This window comes from Lepidochelys kempii, chromosome 3, assembly GCF_965140285.1.
Source record: "Lepidochelys kempii isolate rLepKem1 chromosome 3, rLepKem1.hap1, whole genome shotgun sequence".
NCBI classification, from domain to species: Eukaryota; Metazoa; Chordata; order Testudines; family Cheloniidae; genus Lepidochelys; species Lepidochelys kempii.
Genome location: NC_136382.1, coordinates 146,431,847 through 146,450,874, shown reverse-complemented (window position 1 = coordinate 146,450,874; position 19,028 = coordinate 146,431,847). Strand labels below are relative to the sequence as shown.

Here is a 19,028-nt window from a genome sequence, read left to right as displayed (position 1 = left end):
AAACTGCAGAAGACATTATATACACAGAGACCATGAAACAATACCTCCTCCCACCCCACTCTCCTGCTGGTAATAGCCCATCCAAAGTGACCACTCTCCTTACAATGTGTATGAAAATCAAGGTGGGCCATTTCCAGCACAAATCCAGGTTTTCTCACCCCCACCCCCAAAAAACACACACACACACAAACTCTCTCTGTAGTGTCCAGGAAGTGGATCTCTTGTGTGGACTGGACCAGGCTGAGGTTGATGGTGGGATGGAAATTGTTGAAATCATGATGGAATTCCTCAAGGGCTTCTTTTCCATGGGTCCAGATGATGATGATGTGATCAATATAGCGCAAGTAGAGTAGGGGCGTTAGGGGACGAGAGCTGAGGAAGCGTTGTTCTAAATCAGCCATAAAAATGTTGGTATACTGTGGGGCCATGCGGGTACCCATAGCAGTGCCGCTGATCTGAAGGTATACATTGTCTCCAAATGTAAAATAGTTATGGGTAAGGACAAAGTCACAAAGTTCAGCCACCAGGTTAGCCGTGACATTATCGGGGATAGTGTTCTTGACGGCTTGTAGTCCATCTTTGTGTGGAATGTTGGTGTAGAAGGCTTCTACATCCATAGTGGCCAGGATGGTGTTATCAGGAAGATCACCGATGGATTGTAGTTTCCTCAGGAAGTCAGTGGTGTCTCGAAGGTAGCTGGGAGTGCTGGTAGCGTAGAACAACGCTTCCTCAGCTCTCGTCCCCTAACGCCCCTACTCGCGCTATATTGATGACATCTTCATCATCTGGACCCATGGAAAAGAAGCCCTTGAGGAATTCCACCATGATTTTAACAATTTCCATCCCACCATCAACCTCAGCCTGGTCCAGTCCACACAAGAGATCCACTTCCTGGACACTACAGTCCTAATAAACAATGGTCACATAAACACCACCCTATACCGGAAACCTACTGACCGCTATTCCTACCTACATGCCTCCAGCTTTCACCCTGACCACACCACACGATCCATCGTCTACAGCCAAGATCTGCGATACAACCGCATTTGCTCCAACCCCTCAGACAGAGGCAAACACCTACAAGATCTCTATCAAGCATTCTTACAACTACAGTACCCACCTGCGGAAGTGAAAAAACAGATTGATAGAGCCAGAAGAGTTCCCAGAAGTCACCTACTACAGGACAGGCCTAACAAAGAAAATAACAGAACGGCACTAGCCGTCAACTTCAGGCCCCAACTAAAACCCCTCCAACGCATTATTAAGGATCTACAACCTATCCTAAAGGATGACCCAACACTCTCACAAATCTTGGGAGACAGGCCAGTCCTTGCCTACAGACAGCCCCCCAACCTGAAGCAAATACTCACCAACAACCACATACCACACAACAGAACCACTAACCCAGGAACCTGTCCTTGCAACGAAGCCCGTTGCCAACTGTGCCCACATATCTATTCAGGGGACACCATCACAGGGCCTAATAACATCAGCCACACTATCAGAGGCTCGTTCACCTGCACATCCACCAATGTGATATATGCCATCATGTGCCAGCAATGCCCCTCTGCCATGTACATTGGTGAAACTGGACAGTCTCTACGTAAAAGAATAAATGGACACAAATCAGATGTCAAGAATTATAACATTCATAAACCAGTCGGAGAACACTTCAATCTCTCTGGTCACACAATTACAGACATGAAGGTTGCTATCTTACAACAAAAAAACTTCAAATCCAGACTCCAGCCAGAAACTGTTGAATTGGAATTCATTTGCAAATTGGATACTATTAATTTAGGCTTAAATAGAGACTGGGAGTGGCTAAGTCATTATGCAAGGTAGCCTATTTTCCCTTGTTTTTTCCTACCCCCCCCCCCCGACATTCTGGTTAAACTTGGATTTATGCTGGAAATGGCCCACCTTGATTATCATACACATTGTAAGGAGAGTGATCACTTTAGATAAGCTATTACCAGCAGGAGAGTGGGGTGGGAGGAGGTATTGTTTCATGGTCTCTGTGTATATAATGTCTTCTGCAGTTTCCACAGTATGCATCCGATGAAGTGAGCTGTAGCTCACGAAAGCTTATGCTCAAATAAATTGATTAGTCTCTAAGGTGCCACAAGTACTCCTTTTCTTGTTGGAACTGTGTTTCCGTCAATGTAGCTAACATACTTCGGGTAGGCGGTGGTCCTACACCAACAGGAAAACCCCTTCTGTCAGTTTAGACTACATTTATGATATGGGTCTATGGTGGCGTAGCTATGCTGGTATAGTTACTGTAGTGTAGACATACCCTGACTCCACCTTGAGTCTTCATTGCTGAACCAGCAGTAGCTCAGAGTGCTATGAAGAGAGAGTGCTCCACCCATAGTGAAAGAAGCATTACATGTCTCTGCATCAACCCTTCAGGCCACTTCAGAAGTGGTGATGATTAGCCCAGAAGTTTGCTTGACACAGCCCTTCTTGGCTAGAAGGTCAGTTACTGCAAAAACCTGTTTATGGGGCGTGTGTGTGAGTCCTTGAGACTTTGGCATGCTTTCTTGGGAGTGGCCAGGGTACAATTCTCAGGTTGTGACATAGCATATTCACAACTAAGGTATTCCTTCCTTAATTTACAATACTGTAAAATAAAATAGATTCAAAATTTGATACACATTAAAACTGTCATAGTGGGGAAATATCCTGTTGATTCCAAATAATCATCAAAAAAATCTGAGATGGTTGCAGAGGAAATTTAAAGAAAAATCTGATTGTGCATTTGTGTGTGTGTGAAAGAGAAAACAAAGCAACCTAAACTGGGGCTTCTCAAACTCTTCCGTATTGTATACCACAGATATTTCTTGTGAACCATTTTCCCATCAACATGCAGTGCTGCAGATCATCCCCCCTCCCATTTGCAGTCATATCCCTGTGGCAACTTCAGAAATGTACATAGAAAAGTAATATTAAATAAGTACTTAATATTTTTTAGATTCCTTTTCCAGCAGTTTAGCAGCTGAATATGGGGAGCCACCCAGCACCATAGAGTTACAGGATTTGGGTGTGTAGGTTGTGGCAGAAAGTAGAAATGAATGTTATGGAGGCACAGACCCTAATTAATGTGGTGTGCATGTTAAGTAAGGTGTCTTTGATACTAACAGTGAAACAATTAAGTTTTTGGTAGTGGGGTAGATGTTGTTACAGAATATTTCATATTACTTCCAGACTTTCTGTGAATCTTTCATTCTTCTAATTGCCTTTTATCATCTTATCTCATTGATCACCTACATTGGGCATTACTCCTTGAAGCATGTTTGTTTACATATTTCACTCAGATATTGACCATTTATTTTGATCAGAGGTGACACACCTAGAAATACCAATTTCTTATCATACAGACTTTGATTAAATATGGGATATTTCCATTTGAAGTTGTGGAAATATATAGCAATTAGTTTTCTTTACTGATTTGCATCTCATGATATTTTTCTTTCCTATCGTTTTCTCCCAACTGGATGAAGGTGTAAGTAACTGTCTGTGTTAAATAAATATTAAGTAATATTGCATACAGATACTGTTAAGAAAACATTACAGTTGTATGTTTAAGCACTCAGGTCAGGAAATACCAGTGTTAAGACTTGATGTGTAACCTCAATGTTGTCTTTTCTGTATATGCATTAGTGTTTTTTAAATTAATTATACTTAAAATTTCATAAGTATAGTATCATACAGCTTTTTTCTGTAAGCTTAAATACATATCTTGCAATGATTTTTCATTGCAGTAAGCGGGTTTCATTGTAATTGTCCAGTATATATTTATCAATTGAAGACGACAAATTAGCGTCACTAAAGCCATGGAAATAATAATAATAAAGAATTGGCGATCTACCCTGTTCCTCCAGTGTACCCTATGAAAATGACCAAATGAAACACTAGTACCTCATTTCCAGTTTGGGAATCCCACAGAAATATTGTGTACTCTGCATGGAAGGACATTGTAAGAAGGGGGGTGCTGGAGCATGAACAAATTATGCCAGAAACTATATAGTCTTAAGAAAGAGAGGCCATAAATTTTTCATGGTCCCTAAAGTGGGCTTGTCCATTACCAGACTTACCAGTAAAACTACCAATCTAGTGAATGGGCAGTCACCCTGAAGAATCCTGATAAGCTTGAATGCACGGAAATGAGACTTCAGTCTGCAGCCTTGGCCTACCTGGTGACGTTCAGGGTATCTCTTTCCAGGGTTTAGACCTGGGGTAAGCTGCAAAGGTCTAAACCCAAGGGCTTGAAAAAATTGAAAGCTGGTCAACAGTCTATCAACCTTTGTATCATTCCTCTGACCTCTGTTGCTACATCCCATGCTCCATCTCTGTTTTGTGTTTACCACCACAAAGCCTAAGTGCCAGACATGATTTCTTGGTCTTATCTAGTTCAGTCTCTTTTTGGCAGCGTTACACTTCTTGCAGAAGCACTGGACGTAGTGATTTAAGAGTCCCATGACTTGATCAAGTTCAAGCTGTTGCAGAACAAGTAGTGTTTTCAGCCAAAGTTTAAACCGTCTAGACACTTGAGCTCTTGTTCCTGCAAACACCCCTTTTACTCGTTGTTTGACAAATCCAGGAGCTCTTTAGAAGCCTGGAAACAAGAAAAAGCTACAATATAGTAGTAATTTTACTAACTTGGGCCAGTACTACTCAAGACATATGGATAAAAACCATCTACAGAGTCTGTTCTTCAAAACTTTCCTCCAGTATGTATGCTTCCCTCCTCTCCCCAACGCCAAAATTTCAGGCGACACAATGAAATGAGAAACAATACTTTCATACATTCCACATCTTTGAATGTGGGAGTTCTTAATCAGGATTAGCCATTCTTCTGTGAGCCCAAAAAGCCCTCCAGCAGTTTTCACTCTTTTGCCCTCAACTGGTCAGTCATGTAGTCCACACTTAGAACAAAGAACCAACTGTCTCCTCTATATAGAAAACTTCAAAAGGCAGTACCTTCATTTTACCTCAAGGAGGTATACAGTATCACCATGTTCCTTGAAATCCAAATACTTCAGATTTCTGATCTTCTCTGTGGATTCCTAGTACTACCTATATGTCACATAACCCTGTTCAAAGTTGTCATCTGAGCAAGATTCTTACTCCTGGGGTTTAGCACAAAACTAGTAGGATTCCCTTAGCTCTTAATGTTTTTCACCCTTGGGAATAGTTAGCAAAGTAAAACATGAGGTAGGCTGTCGTGCATCACTCTGCCAAATATAAATGCTTATCTCCAGATCCCAGTGATGTTTGTTGGGTATGCTTTGTTGGTCCCAATTCTGTCTTCCAGCTAGATCTATCTAAGCATTCGAAATTTCTGCAGTCTTTGTCTCAAGCACTTTAGCACACTTAGGGTAGATTGTCACCTGTCATATTGCTTGTTTCTCTTGGTTCTTCCTGCATTTGTGTGCCAGAAGTGGTTAAGGAGATGCCGATTCCAGGTATTGGTGTGTGCTCTGCAATCTGGTCTTCTGTGAGATTGCCATTCTGTCCAGTTTCAGCTTTGAGGAATTCTTAATCTACATCAGCAGGGATAGGCTCTTGTTGCAATTGAAGTGCTTCTTGCACTGACAGTTGATGTTTCCAGTGCTCTGGCATTTCCTGCATTGGGAGTTGTGGCATAACCAGTGTCCAGGCGTTGCAGTGCATTTGCAACTTTCCATGTATCCCATCTAGATAACCCCATTTGGCAATTTGAATGGGGAAAGGCTTAGCATCAGAGTGATGAGGGCCACTAGTTTGGCTCAACTGACCCAGAGGACTGTTTTTAAGCCTAGTAGATTTTCGCAAAACAGGATGACTGCCACCCCGGGAAGGAGCCAACATTTTTCATAGTTTTCAGAAACTGACTCTCATAGCCAACAATGAGTTAGTCTCTTCAAATGTCTGCCAGGCCCACCACTGAGAGGTACTTTGGTCAGTAAACCCAGTTCAATAGGGTGGTTCTGCCATTGCATCCTGATTTGGATCAGTTGGTGAACATGGGGAACTTGTGTAAGTGACCGCCTTCAGGACTGACAGACCTAGGTATATCCTCCCTGAATATGCTGCTGGCTGTGTTTCCCACCTTTCTGCAAGATGGTGGTGGCGGGATCAGTGGCTATAGGAAATACCAGCCACACACAATACTACATCCCATAATCTTAAAATATGCTTGTTACAGGGTTCAGGGTGCAATCGAGACCAATGAGGGGTTGTGTCACCACTTGCCCTGCAGCCCTTGGTGCCTTACAATGCTTTGCTGGTGTAGCTCCCAGCCTGGAATGGTCATAATGAGCCTACAAGCATGCAGGTCGCAGCCTGAGTGTCTGTGTCCTAGGCTGTCCTGGTTCAGCAGCTCTGACTCCAGCAGCTTGTCTGCAGCCCCACTCTGCTGTCCACTAGCCTTGTTTACAACCAGTAAGGTGACCCCAACACGCTCCCAGTCCCTAATCTTCCCAAAACTGTGTGCTCTGCAATGTCCAGCTCTTCCTTGGACAGTTCAGAGAAATAAGGTGGTTTGTTCCTTTTAAGGAGACAAAAGCATGTCACAGATGATTAACTTACTGAAGTAAATACACCCTTCCCTGCAAACACAGCACTGAGTTGGTGTGATGGGATTCCCGGGGTGCAACCTGGACTGTGGAACAGCTGAGCCCTGTGTCCCACTGACCTTGGATATCCCTCTCAATCTGTGATGCTGTTGCCAATCTACAAACTTCTGACAGGTGCTGCACTTACACAGACATCCACAGGCAGGGACACACCTAGCTGAGTTACATGAATGCTTTCCCCAGCCACTCATGAACTAATAATAGAAAGGCTCCAGCCAATTCTACCTAGCTCCCCAGTCTTTCACTGGTCAGAAGGCTGACCACTGTCAATTCATTACCCAGTCTGTCCCTTCCTCGATGTGGAGAAGACACACACTAGCTTTTGTAAACTGAGCTAAGATTTCCCAACCATTTCAATCAAAACACACTGTTTTAGGTAAAATATAAAACAGATTTATTAACTACAGAAAGATAGATTTTAAGTGATTATAAGTAGCAAGCATTGAGATCAAAGTTTGTTACCTAAGAAATAAAAGTAAATTCATAGTCTGAGTTCTACAAACTAAACAGGATTTGAATCATGCAGTGTCTTGCCCTGACAGATAGTATAGTTCCTCAATACACAGGCTGGGACTCTTTTCCACCCTCCCCACTTCAAAGTCTTTGTTCTCCAGGCATGTTTCCAGATATTGAGTTGTGGGGGGAGTGAGGCCAAGTCATGATGTCACTTCCCCTCTTTTATAGTTTCTTCCAGCTTGCTGGAAAGATCTTTTGACATGGGGATCAAACAGTCCCCATTGGTCAAGCAGTCTCCATTGTCTACGTGTTCTCTCTGAGAAGTCTTCTGGGATGGCTGTTGGGAGTAGGTTCCCTTTAATGTGCTATCAGTGCATCCGGCTACTCCATTGTTGTACCTGAAAGGCTGGTTGTAGATGTTCCCAACCTGACAGCATATTTTAGTAACACACACATAGCAAAACTTCATAACTTCACATACAATAATAGCACATACAATCCAACAGGATATTAATATTCAATAGATCAAGACTTTTAAAATGATACCTCGCAAAGCATACTTTATATGAAACATCATAATTATTTGACACTGGTGAATATGAGGGTTTCAGGATGCTGCTTTGAGGTAGTGTCAGTCTCCCCTTGGTTGAAAGCCCATATTTCACAGCTTGTAAGTGTGACAGGATCCCCAGGTTGCAGCCTGGAACTGAGGGACCACTGTGCCTCCTTAACTCTCCAGCCTGGGTTGTCTCTCACAATGCTTTGCTAGTGACAAGCAACAAACCCCTCCAGGCGCTGTTATCACTCAGCACAACCGCATGTGAAGCCCCACACCCGGCTAGATTGCATGAATGCTCCCAGAGCCACTCATGAATCAAACATAGGAAGGCACTAGCTAAATCCTCCCAGCCTAGTACCTCAGGAATATACCATCTTTCACTGTTCAAGACCCTTTCTTGAGCAATGCAAGTTTATTAATTGGTTCACCACTTTATCAATGGAAAGTGGATATACATCAGCCTTTATAAACCTGAGCAGATTTATCAAGCACTTCAGGCATACTCACTGGTAAAGATAAACAGTAAAACAAGTTTATTGATTACAAAGATTTAAAGTGCTTGGCAAAAACTCAGAGTGATTATCAAAATAAAATATAAGAACGCAGTCTAAATTCTCAACCCTATTAGACTGGGCAACATCTAGATTAAGCAGTTTTTCTCACCCCACTAGATATTGCAGTTCATAGTAAACACGTTTCCCCTTGAACCCTGGGCCAGTCTCCTCTGTTGGAGTCTTCTGAGTGTCCTTGTTGCTTGCAAGGTGGGGTGGGGAAGGAGAAAAGACGAAGCATGGGGCTACTATGTTCTGTTTTATACCCTTAGTCCATGTGGTTGGAGAACATAAGTCCAGGCATGTCTGGTGGGCATTGCTGAGTCACAAGGTGAAGCAGTACCCCAGTGTGTCTCCTGTGAGTGAGTCCTTGAATTGTAACTCCTCTGCTGGACAAATGGCTGGTGATGTTTGTTCAGCACCCACCCGGGCATTGGTGACCTCCCTTGTCATTGTCTTTAGAGAGCTAGTGTCTGTGCACTTCTCAAACCCACAGCATATTTTAGTGAAAACCACACAACATAATTCTTATAATTTTGTTTACATTAATGATACGCATATTTAGATGGAACAACGGATTTCAGCCGATCATAACCTTTCCCCTGATACCTCACAGGGCATGCTTTATAGGCAATATCACAATTATATATAGATGAGGAATATGGGGGTTACAAAGTGCTCTCCCAAGGTATAGTGTGTCACACTGTCAAAGTTTGACTCAGACTCACAATTTATCAGACCACTCTGTTTTATTAGCAAAGCTGCTCTGCTAATACATTTAGAAGTGAGCCCCCCGAGTGGGGCTTGTCTTTTAATTTATACAGTTTTTTGGAGAACAAGTTACAGAGAAGTTACAGACAAAAGAAGAAAAAGATTTTAGTCACCACCCTTCGAGATCCCTGAGACCAGTCATGTATCTTCAATTACCTGCCACCCTTAACAATCTCCTTTAACAGCTTCCAGTTAACTTAACTAATTGCCCTTCACACCTTCCATTCTGATGCCTGCTTCTTAGACGTGCTGGCTCTATCTTAATTGCTTCTCCATTCAAAAGCTAACTGTCCCTACATGTGCTCCCTCAGATACTTTGTAACATGTTTTGGCATGCCCTCTCATATACAATGTATCCAGCATGTCCCCTTATACAATGTTATACTTCCACAACACCTATCCCTTAGTTTACCGCAAGAGGGTTAGTCACTGCCCAACTTGAAGTCGGTATGTGTTATGTTTTTTTGGCATCCAGCCATCCAGGCCATGAGGTGGCATGCCTCAGTTTTCCCCTTCAGATAGCAAACCAGATTTGTTATGGTTTCTCTGCTGTGGTAAGCTTGAAGTCTGTTTACAGTTATTAACTGAGAAGCAGTGGTGTTATAAGGTTTCTTAATATTACAGGTGTTCCCAATTACCATTTCTAGTATGTCCCAAAGTTCTTCCCACAAATTGTGCATAATGTAGCTTATCACAAGGCTTAACATCGGTATCAAAATTCTTATTACAAAGTTTAACATTAATACCCAATTTTTATCACAGATGTGTGTTTACAAGTATCATTATGCTACCACGGCTTCAGTTCAGTCTGGTTTGAAGTTGGTTTGTCCGTCACCCATGGTGACATTTGACACCCTCCCATGTAATCAGTCACTGATTTTTCTCCCCCTCCAGTGTTCCCTTCTGCCTGGGTTCTTAATTTAATCATATTTCTGGGATTTTGGTACCTCAGGGTCTGGCAAGATAGGGATCCAGGGGGATCCTGCACAGTGGCTGGTCCTTTGGAGAGCTGCCAACCCCAGGACTGTACATATGCAAAAAATAAGCTCCCTTTTTGGGGTTACCCTGTGTTCCCCCTCCCAGCACTGGGTCCTTCCTTTCCTCCTTTTCCTAGAGGGTTATGATTGGTGCTCTCTGGGCTAAGAGTATCTACTCTTTGTCAGATGCACTTTTTCCCAACAGCTTTTCCATAACTGCTTTCTGTGTCTCACCAGTGTGGAGAAAGACACCCTTCCCCCCTCTTCTGTCAGTCAGGTAATTTGCATTCTCACAAACTACCACCTGACAATTTCCTGTTGTCAACTCCTCTGTTATCACAGGTGTTGGAACTGCAGCCTGATTTAAAGAGACAGTTACTTTCCAAAAATTTATCAGAAATAACATCCTGAAAACCTGGGACCTGGATTGGGGTACCTTCAGTCACCCCTTCCTCTGCCCCCAAGAAGTCAGACGTGTGACTGCTCCCTTCCAAGAAGTCGGTTACACATTTCCTTCTCAAAACCTGAGTCACAGGCTGAGTGCCGGGGTGCACAGATGCTGACTCGCCCATTCGGTCCTGGGCATCCTCTCCCAAGTGACCAGTGAGGAGACAGTCCTGTACGTCCTCTATTCCTTCCCCAGTTTCCTCCTCTGGGCCCACCTCTAAGACACATTTCTCTGTGCTTGTTAGGAAAGGGTCTGTCCCTTATTCAGCTGCAAAACTGCCAGCTAACAACTGGGACAGTTTCTTTAATCAGTCATGACACCTCTCCTGCCTCTAATCCTGAGGACATGTTACCTTCTGTGGAAAAGGAGCTAATCTCAGCCCCTCCCATACTTGGAAGCACGCTGCTTCTCTGTGTTACAAAGTCAAAGGAACCTTCACCCACCTCAGTGGTTTCTGAGATTCCATCACCCTTCTCTGGGCTTCCCTCTGGAACATATCTACCTATGCTCCCTAGAGTGGGGTCTGTCCCTTGTCCATCTGCAACTTGCTGGCAGCTAACAACGTGGACAGTTCTCTCCCTGGCAGGCACTATACCTTCCTCCCTTTCTAAGGTGTTGGTGCCTCCAGCTGCAATGCAGGAGCTGATCTCAACCAGCCTCCCACCTGGGAGCACGTGGCTTCCCCCTGCTGCAGAAGAATCAAGGAGACGCTCTCCCGTTCTTTCAGCAGTTCCTGAGACCTTACCCTCTGGGGTCCCAGCACCCAAACTCCTTCTTGCTGCGGGCAAATACTTTAACGTGAGCTACACGGAAAAAATCATTACCAAGAAGCAGATCAACTAGGAGTTGTTCCATTACCCCCACAGTCAAAACACTTTCCAAATCTTCCCAAACCACATGGATTTTAAGCTAATGGTATGAAGAATCTGGTTTTGCCTACCCACACAATCTCTAGTCAGGTAATATACCAGACCTTGGGACCGCACTCTGCTTAACCAGAGAGATCTGGGCCCCTGTATCCTTCTGCCCCAAGTACTCCCTGCCATTAATTCTGAAAACCTTAATGTGCTCCCTATCTGGTTCTGCAAAGCCTAATTTCACAAAACCAGTAAGATAGGTTTCAATCACCTGGGGGGTTTCTGTGTTGAGGACAGCAGAACTAACATGAACTATTGGTTGCCTGCTTCTTCCTAGCACAGGGCATTTATTCCTCAGGTGATCAATGGAATTACACTGGTAGCACCTTTTGTGTGCTTCTGTTTTTACAGGAGATTTGGGATGGGGGTTAGAGAAATGGTTTGGGGAAGGAGAATGCCCAGCCTTCCCTTTCTTGCTAGGGATAAAATGAGATCCTCCCTTCCCACCAGGTTTAAACCCCTCTTTTGGTGGTTTGCTTTCAGTAGATACCTGGGTCTGTTTAAAGGCATCCTCTAGAGAGGCCATCTCATCTACAGATTTTACATATTTGTCCCATAGACACTGGTTTACATCAGCCTTACATATGCTTAGGAAATGCTCTTGAGCAACAAGATCCAGCATTCCCTCAAAACTTGTCACCTCTTTACCCCTCACCCATTTTCTCAACAAATCTTTCATTTTGTTTACATATTCCCCATTACTCATACCAATACCCCTCTTAAGATTCCTAAATTTAACTTTATATGTTTCAGGGGTAATTTGAAAACTTTGCAAAACAGTATCTTTACATTTACAATGGTCTAAAATAGTGATTCCCAAACTTGTTCCGCTGCTTGTGCAGGGAAAGCCCCTGGTGGGCTGGGCCGGTTTGTTTACCTGTCGCGTCCGCAGGTTTGGCCAATCGCAGCTTCCAGCTGCTCCAGGCCAATGGGAGCCGCTGGAAGCGGCGCGGGCCGAGGGACATACTGGCCGCCGCTTCCAGCAGCTCCCATTGGCCTGGAGCAGCAAACCGCGGCCATTGGGAGCTGTGATTGGCCAAACCTGTGGATGCGGCAGGTAAACCAACCAGCCCGGCCCACCAGGGGCTTTCCCTGCACAAGCAGCAGAACAAGTTTGGGAACTAGTGGTCTAAAGCATCCTGTCAGGGTTCCCTCCCCACTATGAACTCTAGGACACAGATGTGGGGGCCCACATGAAAGACCCCCTTAGCTTATTTCTACCAGCTTAGGTTAAAACTTCCCCAAGGCATAAATTCTTTGCCCTTGGACGGTACGCTGCCACCACCAAGTGATTTAACAAAGAATCATGGAAAGGACCACTTGGAGTTTCTATTCCCCCAAAATATCCCCCCAAACCCTTACATCCCCTTTCCTGGGGAGGCTTGAGAATAATATTCTAACCAGTTGGTTACAAAGTGATCACAGACCCAAACCCCTGGGTCTTAGGACAATAGAGAAATCAGTCAGGTTCTTAAAAGATGGATTTTATTTTTTAAAAAAGGTAAAAATCACCTCTGTAAAATCAGGTTGGAAAATAACTTTAGAGAGTAACAAAAAATTCAAAAACACAGCAGAACTTCCTCTAGGGTTAGTTTCAAAGTTACAGAAAACAGGAATAAACCTCCCTCCAGCAAAGGAAAAATTCAGAAGCAGAATAAAAGATAATCTAACATGTCTTGCCAGGCTTTTACTGACAATTTTTGTAATATGAGAGACTTTTAGGATGGTTTATAGGAGAAGAAGTTTTCTGACCTGCTGCTTCTCTGCTTCCCAAGAGAACACACACAACAAAGCCTCTCCCCTCCTCCCCCTCCAAGATTTGAAGGAATTCCTCCCCCCCCCACATTTGTCCTTTTGGTCAGGTGCCAGCCAGGTTATTTGAGCTTCTTAACCCCTTACAGGTAAGGAGGAATTCTAGGCTACCCTTTGCTCTATGGTTATGACACATCCTCAATGGGCATTTCATTGAATACCCTTAGAGCTTTACCAGTTAATTTCACAATCAGGGTAGGAACTCTCTTGGCATCTGGGATTTCATGCACTGCACACAGCCTTTCAAAGGTGGTCAGATATTCAGCAATATCATCTTCCTCATTGTATACAGGACATAAATGGTCCCAATTGTGGATTTTTGGAGCATTGGGAATCGGTGGGTTCTGGTTCTGCTTCTCTAGCAGGTCCAATTGGTATTTTTGCTTTCTTTCTCCTTTATCTCTAGTTCCAATATTCTCCGGTGCTCTCTCTCTTTTTCTGTAACCTGCAATCTAAAAAGCTCCAACTTCACAATACCTTCACTGCTTTCACTCATTTTCCTACTCTTCTGTCCCTATTTCCCTTTTCCGAATAAGCAAACAGAAAATAACAAACCGGTAGCCTAGGGGTTTGCTTCTCCCCCCTTTACAGTCCCATAAACCTTTGAAAAGCATCTCTTTCAAAGTTCGTTGACTTTGCTTCTACAGACAGGATGACCTCATGCTGTTCTTCCCTTCCTGTCGTCTTCCCATCCCCCTGCTGATGTCGATGTAAATTGGGCTTCCATTGTTTTTGTCACATCTTGTTTAATTTCTTTGAAGAAAGGTAGATAGCAGTGATGTTTCCTCCTGCCTTGGAGGGAAACTGTTTCTCCCTGTTTGGTCACAGGCTTTAAAGCATAATATCATTAAATGTATATAATTTCCTCATCTAGTATTAATAAATACATTTCACAATGACATTAATCACCAGTGTGTCATTAAAAAGACCTCTCTATACACTTTGTATACAATATTACTGTATTATAAAAAAACAGTTGATTCAATTATTTAATGCCTTAAGGTTCAGCCTCCCTTGTCTTGAGTGACCAGTAAACCTTTGAAGTGGATTCTTCTGAGGGTTATCCCTGTAAGGAAAGCTTATTTAAGCTGTGAGGAAGGCAATATAGAGTCTGGTGGTGATGGAAGCTCCATGCTCGCTCTTCCCCCATTGGTGTTTGCTAAAATGCAAATTTTCTGTTTCTGCAATCTCCCCCCTTGTTTGCTGACTCTGTTTGTTGCTTATATGTAAAGTGAAGTAAACCCATATTCCTTTGTCTAAGACAGACTGTGCTTATGCATTGCTTGCCAAACACATTTTAAGAATATGATTCCAGCACATATTCATAACTTTTTGTACACATCCGGTGCATACATCATACAAGAATATTAATGATCAGTGAATGATTAGTTTTCCAATGATACCCCTTACATGTCACCTTTGCAGGTTATGACAACGGTGTGTGAGGCGTAGTCAGTATGTCAGGCCCGATCAACTGCTGCCAGAGTAGAGCACCACAAATTGGTCTCTATGTCAAAATCATGATGGGATTAATTTGGACGAAGAGTTTACCGATCTGTAGCCAAAACCCTTCATATTACAGAGTATCAAGCCGCCATATTGCTTGATTCTTCTCCCTAAAAAAAATATGCCAGGAGCTTAAGCAGCTTATTCATGAGGATACAAATATGGCCTGACATTGGGTATGGACAGTCTAGGATGTGGGTGAAACTGTGGTCAGTGCTAGTACCGTGGGGTGGATGCCTGTAAGTATGCTTGGCTTCAAACATCTGAGTTCCATGAGTTGGTTTAGAAAGAGCTCAGGGACCTGTTTTGAACCAGAGAGAACTCTTTTGGTCACCAGTTGGCCTTTTTGCATGATTGGTCATGAACATCCTCTATTACAATTTTATACATAAAAGAGATTTTTAAAAGTAGTTAAGTGCTAATTGCCATTCAGAGTCAATGGAAGTTGGGCACCTAACTGCCATTTGTGTCTTTAAATCTCCCACCTCCCCCCAGAATCCTTTTGTATTAGTTCAACTGACATTTTTTATAAACAATGTCTCTGAATATACTTCATAATCTATTTTTTCCAACATTTTAATAAAGCTTCAGCCTTTTAAGTTTTCCTTTTCCTTTCATTAACTTTAAAGAAATCCCTTGACCTGCAATATAGATATCTACAAAATATCTAAGTTATTTACATACTACTTCAGTTATCATTCAACTCAAGACATTCTCCCCCTACATGCTGTTTGTCTCTTTCTGCCTAAGCTTTTTTGAATGCTACTGATCTGTTCTTTATATTTGCTTGAATGCTTAGCCATCAGACCAAATTTAATTGCTATGTGAGACCATTTAAAATTATTATATTTCTTTAACTCCTGTTTATTATTTTGACGTCTGTAATGAGGTCATGGTTTAAAGTGTTTGTCAGTGCAAACTATGAATAGTTTTATAACAGACTTATTATTAATAATTTACTGTGCAAACACAGATCAAAAAGACTGTTCCTGCCCCAAGGAGCTTACAGTCTTAGTATAAGACAAGAGACAACAGATGGGGAAGTACAAGGAAACAATGAGATAGTGTTTGTTAGCATGATAGGCACTGGTCTCTGAATACTAGCAACTTAGTATTCTGTTGCCTACAAAAGAAACTTAACAAAGGAGATATTTTGAGGAGGGATTTGAAGATGGATAAGCCAATGATTTTGTGGATTTTCACAGAGAATACTTCAGCCAAAGTGCATGGGGCAGCATTGGAGAATGCATAAAGATGCTTGTTTGAAAATGGAACTTGGGCAGTGGAGGCTGGCATCAGAAGGGGGAGCCAGTGGAGGAATTCAAAGAGAAAGTTGATATGGTCTAAACCAGGGATCTCAAACTCAAATCACCATCCGGGCCACAGGAGGACTAGTACATTGGCCCAAGGGCCGCATCACTGAAACCTTTTCATACAAAGATACAAAAGCCCACCCCCCCCGCAGTTCTGCCCCCAGCTGTGCCCCCACTCCACCCCTTCCATGAGGACCTGCCCCTTCCTCGCCCCCATTCAAACCTATTCCCCAAATCCCCACCCTGGCTCCACCACCTCCCCTGAGCGCACTGCATCCCCGCTCCTTCCTCCTGGAAAGTCCTAAGCGCTGCCAAACAGTTGTTTGGCAGCGGGAAGCACTGGGAGGTAGGCGGAGGAGTGGGGACACGGTGCGCTGGGGAGAAGGACAGGGGGTGAGGGGAGCTTGGCTGCCGGTGGAGTTGGCGCCTAAGGTGGGCCACAGGAGACCCTTGGTCAAAATGATGGCTGTACCTGGTTTGCAGTAGCCAAACTGCTTTTAAACAGTGTTAAACGGAATCAGTTGTGAAATGATTCAGAATGGGTTGGGAGTGGATGGGACCCTTAATATATGTCATGCAAATGTATTAGGGAAACAATTTGCCTTTTTTTGAACTTTACTAAGTAGAGTTTTGTCTTTTCCAGGCCCAGATTGCCTTTCTTCAAGGGGAAAGGAAGGGACAAGAAAATCTGAAGAAGGATCTAGTGCGGAGAATCAAAATGCTGGAATATGCCCTTAAACAGGAAAGGTACATCACTTTTAAGATACTAGAGAATTTTGTGTAAAAAGTCTCTTATAAAATTTTAAAAAACAAATATCATTGTGGCTCATCAGATGAAAAAATATTTTGAATCTTGAATAGGTAATTATGAACATAAGAATTGTTATACTGAATAAGTCCATCTTATCCGGAATCCTGTCATCAGCAGTGGTCACTATTCAGATGCTTAAGAAAAAGGTTTTAAAAGAACCCCTGCATTAGACAGTTACAGGATAACATCTCTCAGGGCAAATTTCTTTCTAACTCCCAGAAGTTAGATATTGTTTTATATCCTGAAGCACAGATTTTTTTTTCTCTTCCAAAGCTCTTGTGTTTGTTAATAACAAGAATTTTTATTTAGTTTATCCACATAAATATCTATATTTTTAAATCTTGATAACTCTTCACCTCAACAATAATCTGTGGAACTTCTTGTCCCAGGCTAATTATGCACGGGGTGAAAAGGTACATACTTATATCAGTTTTGAGTTTTGCCACTTTTTGATTTTCATTTAATGTTCCTTGTATTCTATGAGAAGGTAACTAAAAGTTCACAATCTACCTTTTCTATACCATTCATTGTTGTGTATGCTTTTCTCATGTCTTCTTTCAAAGGTAAACAGTCTTTCGATACTATCTTCATGTGAGTTTTTCCATGCCCCTAATTATCATGTCATCTCTGCTCCCCCCCCTTAATTTTGTTTGCTAATTTTTGAGATAAGGTGATAAGAACTGAACCTAGAATTCCAGGTTAGGATGTACCTGTGATCTGTAAAATGGAGTAATAATATTTTGGAGGTAAGAGTATTTGTTTCCTTGGTGACTTATTGAGTCTGGTATTAATAGTAATAATAAATAATATTTGTATATTATCTGGCCACTAAAAAATCCTAATCATTTTCAATAAAAAAGAATTAAACAGCTATAAATGTACAATCTTTAAAACAGTTTAAATCAGTATAAAGCCATAAGTAAAATCATAAATGCAGTTGAGTTCATGTCACTAGACAAATGACTTTTGGCTAAACTGCATGGGGATAGGAAGAATTTGTAATTACCTTGAAAGTGTATTAACACTAAGTGTCAATGTGGACACTGAAAAATTCAGAAAAAGGCCCAAAGAAAGAATATTGCTATGTAGTAATTTTAGCATGCTGTTATGGGTTAGTCCTATTCTGACTTCTTTCATTGTTGTCTAATTCATCAAGAAAGCAAAGGTGTGACCCAGGGGAAGGGACTTAGTGAGGTATCTTTTGATGAGATTCTTCCAGAAATTTAAACCAGTGCAAGCAGAGTGTGTTGATCTGTTTGCATTATGGTTCACGACAAAGGATGTTGGGGACATGCCTTTCCCAGATCAATTCTTTTGAAACAATAAAAATTACTCACTGACATAGTGTGTGTCAAAAGGAGGTACTAGAAACATTGATGATTAGATAGAAACGAGTCAGCAGAACCTAGTTGAGTGGGTTTTTTTTTTTTTTCAGGAGTTGACAGAAAATTTGAATTAAGTGGCTAAGCTGTTAACAGTATGAGATCTCATTAAAACCAGGTATTGTAGTAGAAGACTGAAGGGTAGGAAATGCTATACGAATCATAATTTAAAAAGGTGCTGGAGGTGATATTGGTCATTTAAAGATAGAGGGTGAGATCTTCTTCAGGTCTGGGAAACGTACTCAGTGTCACAGCTAAATACAAGGAGGAACAGATTGTTTAGCATAAGTAGTTAACAAATTTCAAGGAACCATTCAAAGTGAACTGGCCAGTTAACACCTCTCCAGTCATGGGTGGGAAAAGGAGAGGGGAAAAAAGCTGAGGGTAGGGGAGGGCGAGTTAGTGGCATTCTGAGGCAGGTTAATGTCAGAATACCATCCTTGCCACTGTGGATGTTACCTCCTATACACCAACATCCCGCACAATGACTGCATCGCTGCCTGCCTCAAATATCTAAAAGACGATAGACAACATTCAGATACCCACCCTAAACACATAACCAAACTCATCCATTTCATCCTCACTATAACAGTTTTACATTCAACAACAAACACTTTGTCCAAACCATGGAAATAGCCATGGGTATTAGGATGCCTCCCCAATATGCCAATCTCTTCATGGGCCATTTTGAGTAAGAATTTCTGGACAAATACACCGCAAAACCAATGGTATACCTAAAATACATTGATGATATTTTCATTCTCTAGACAAATGATCTAAACTCGCACATGTGGTGAAAACCTAACTACAACAACCTCCAGCCATCCATTAAACTCTCTCTAGAACACTCCCACACTAGCATCAACTTCTTGGACACCACGATCAGTTTCAGCAATGGAACC

At 42.3% G+C, this 19,028-nt stretch overlaps 1 protein-coding gene across 6 annotated transcripts in view; it reads left to right on the top strand.

Moving 5' to 3' along the window:
* STRN (striatin) overlaps window positions 1-19,028 on the top strand; it is a 108,846-nt gene that overhangs the window by 16,683 nt on the left and 73,135 nt on the right. For all 6 annotated transcript variants that reach the window (XM_073338372.2, XM_073338377.2, XM_073338373.2 and 3 more), the window contains exon 2: window positions 16,577-16,680. In XM_073338372.2, the coding sequence (XP_073194473.1) occupies window positions 16,577-16,680 (104 nt within the window). The remainder of the gene's footprint in view (window positions 1-16,576; window positions 16,681-19,028) is intronic.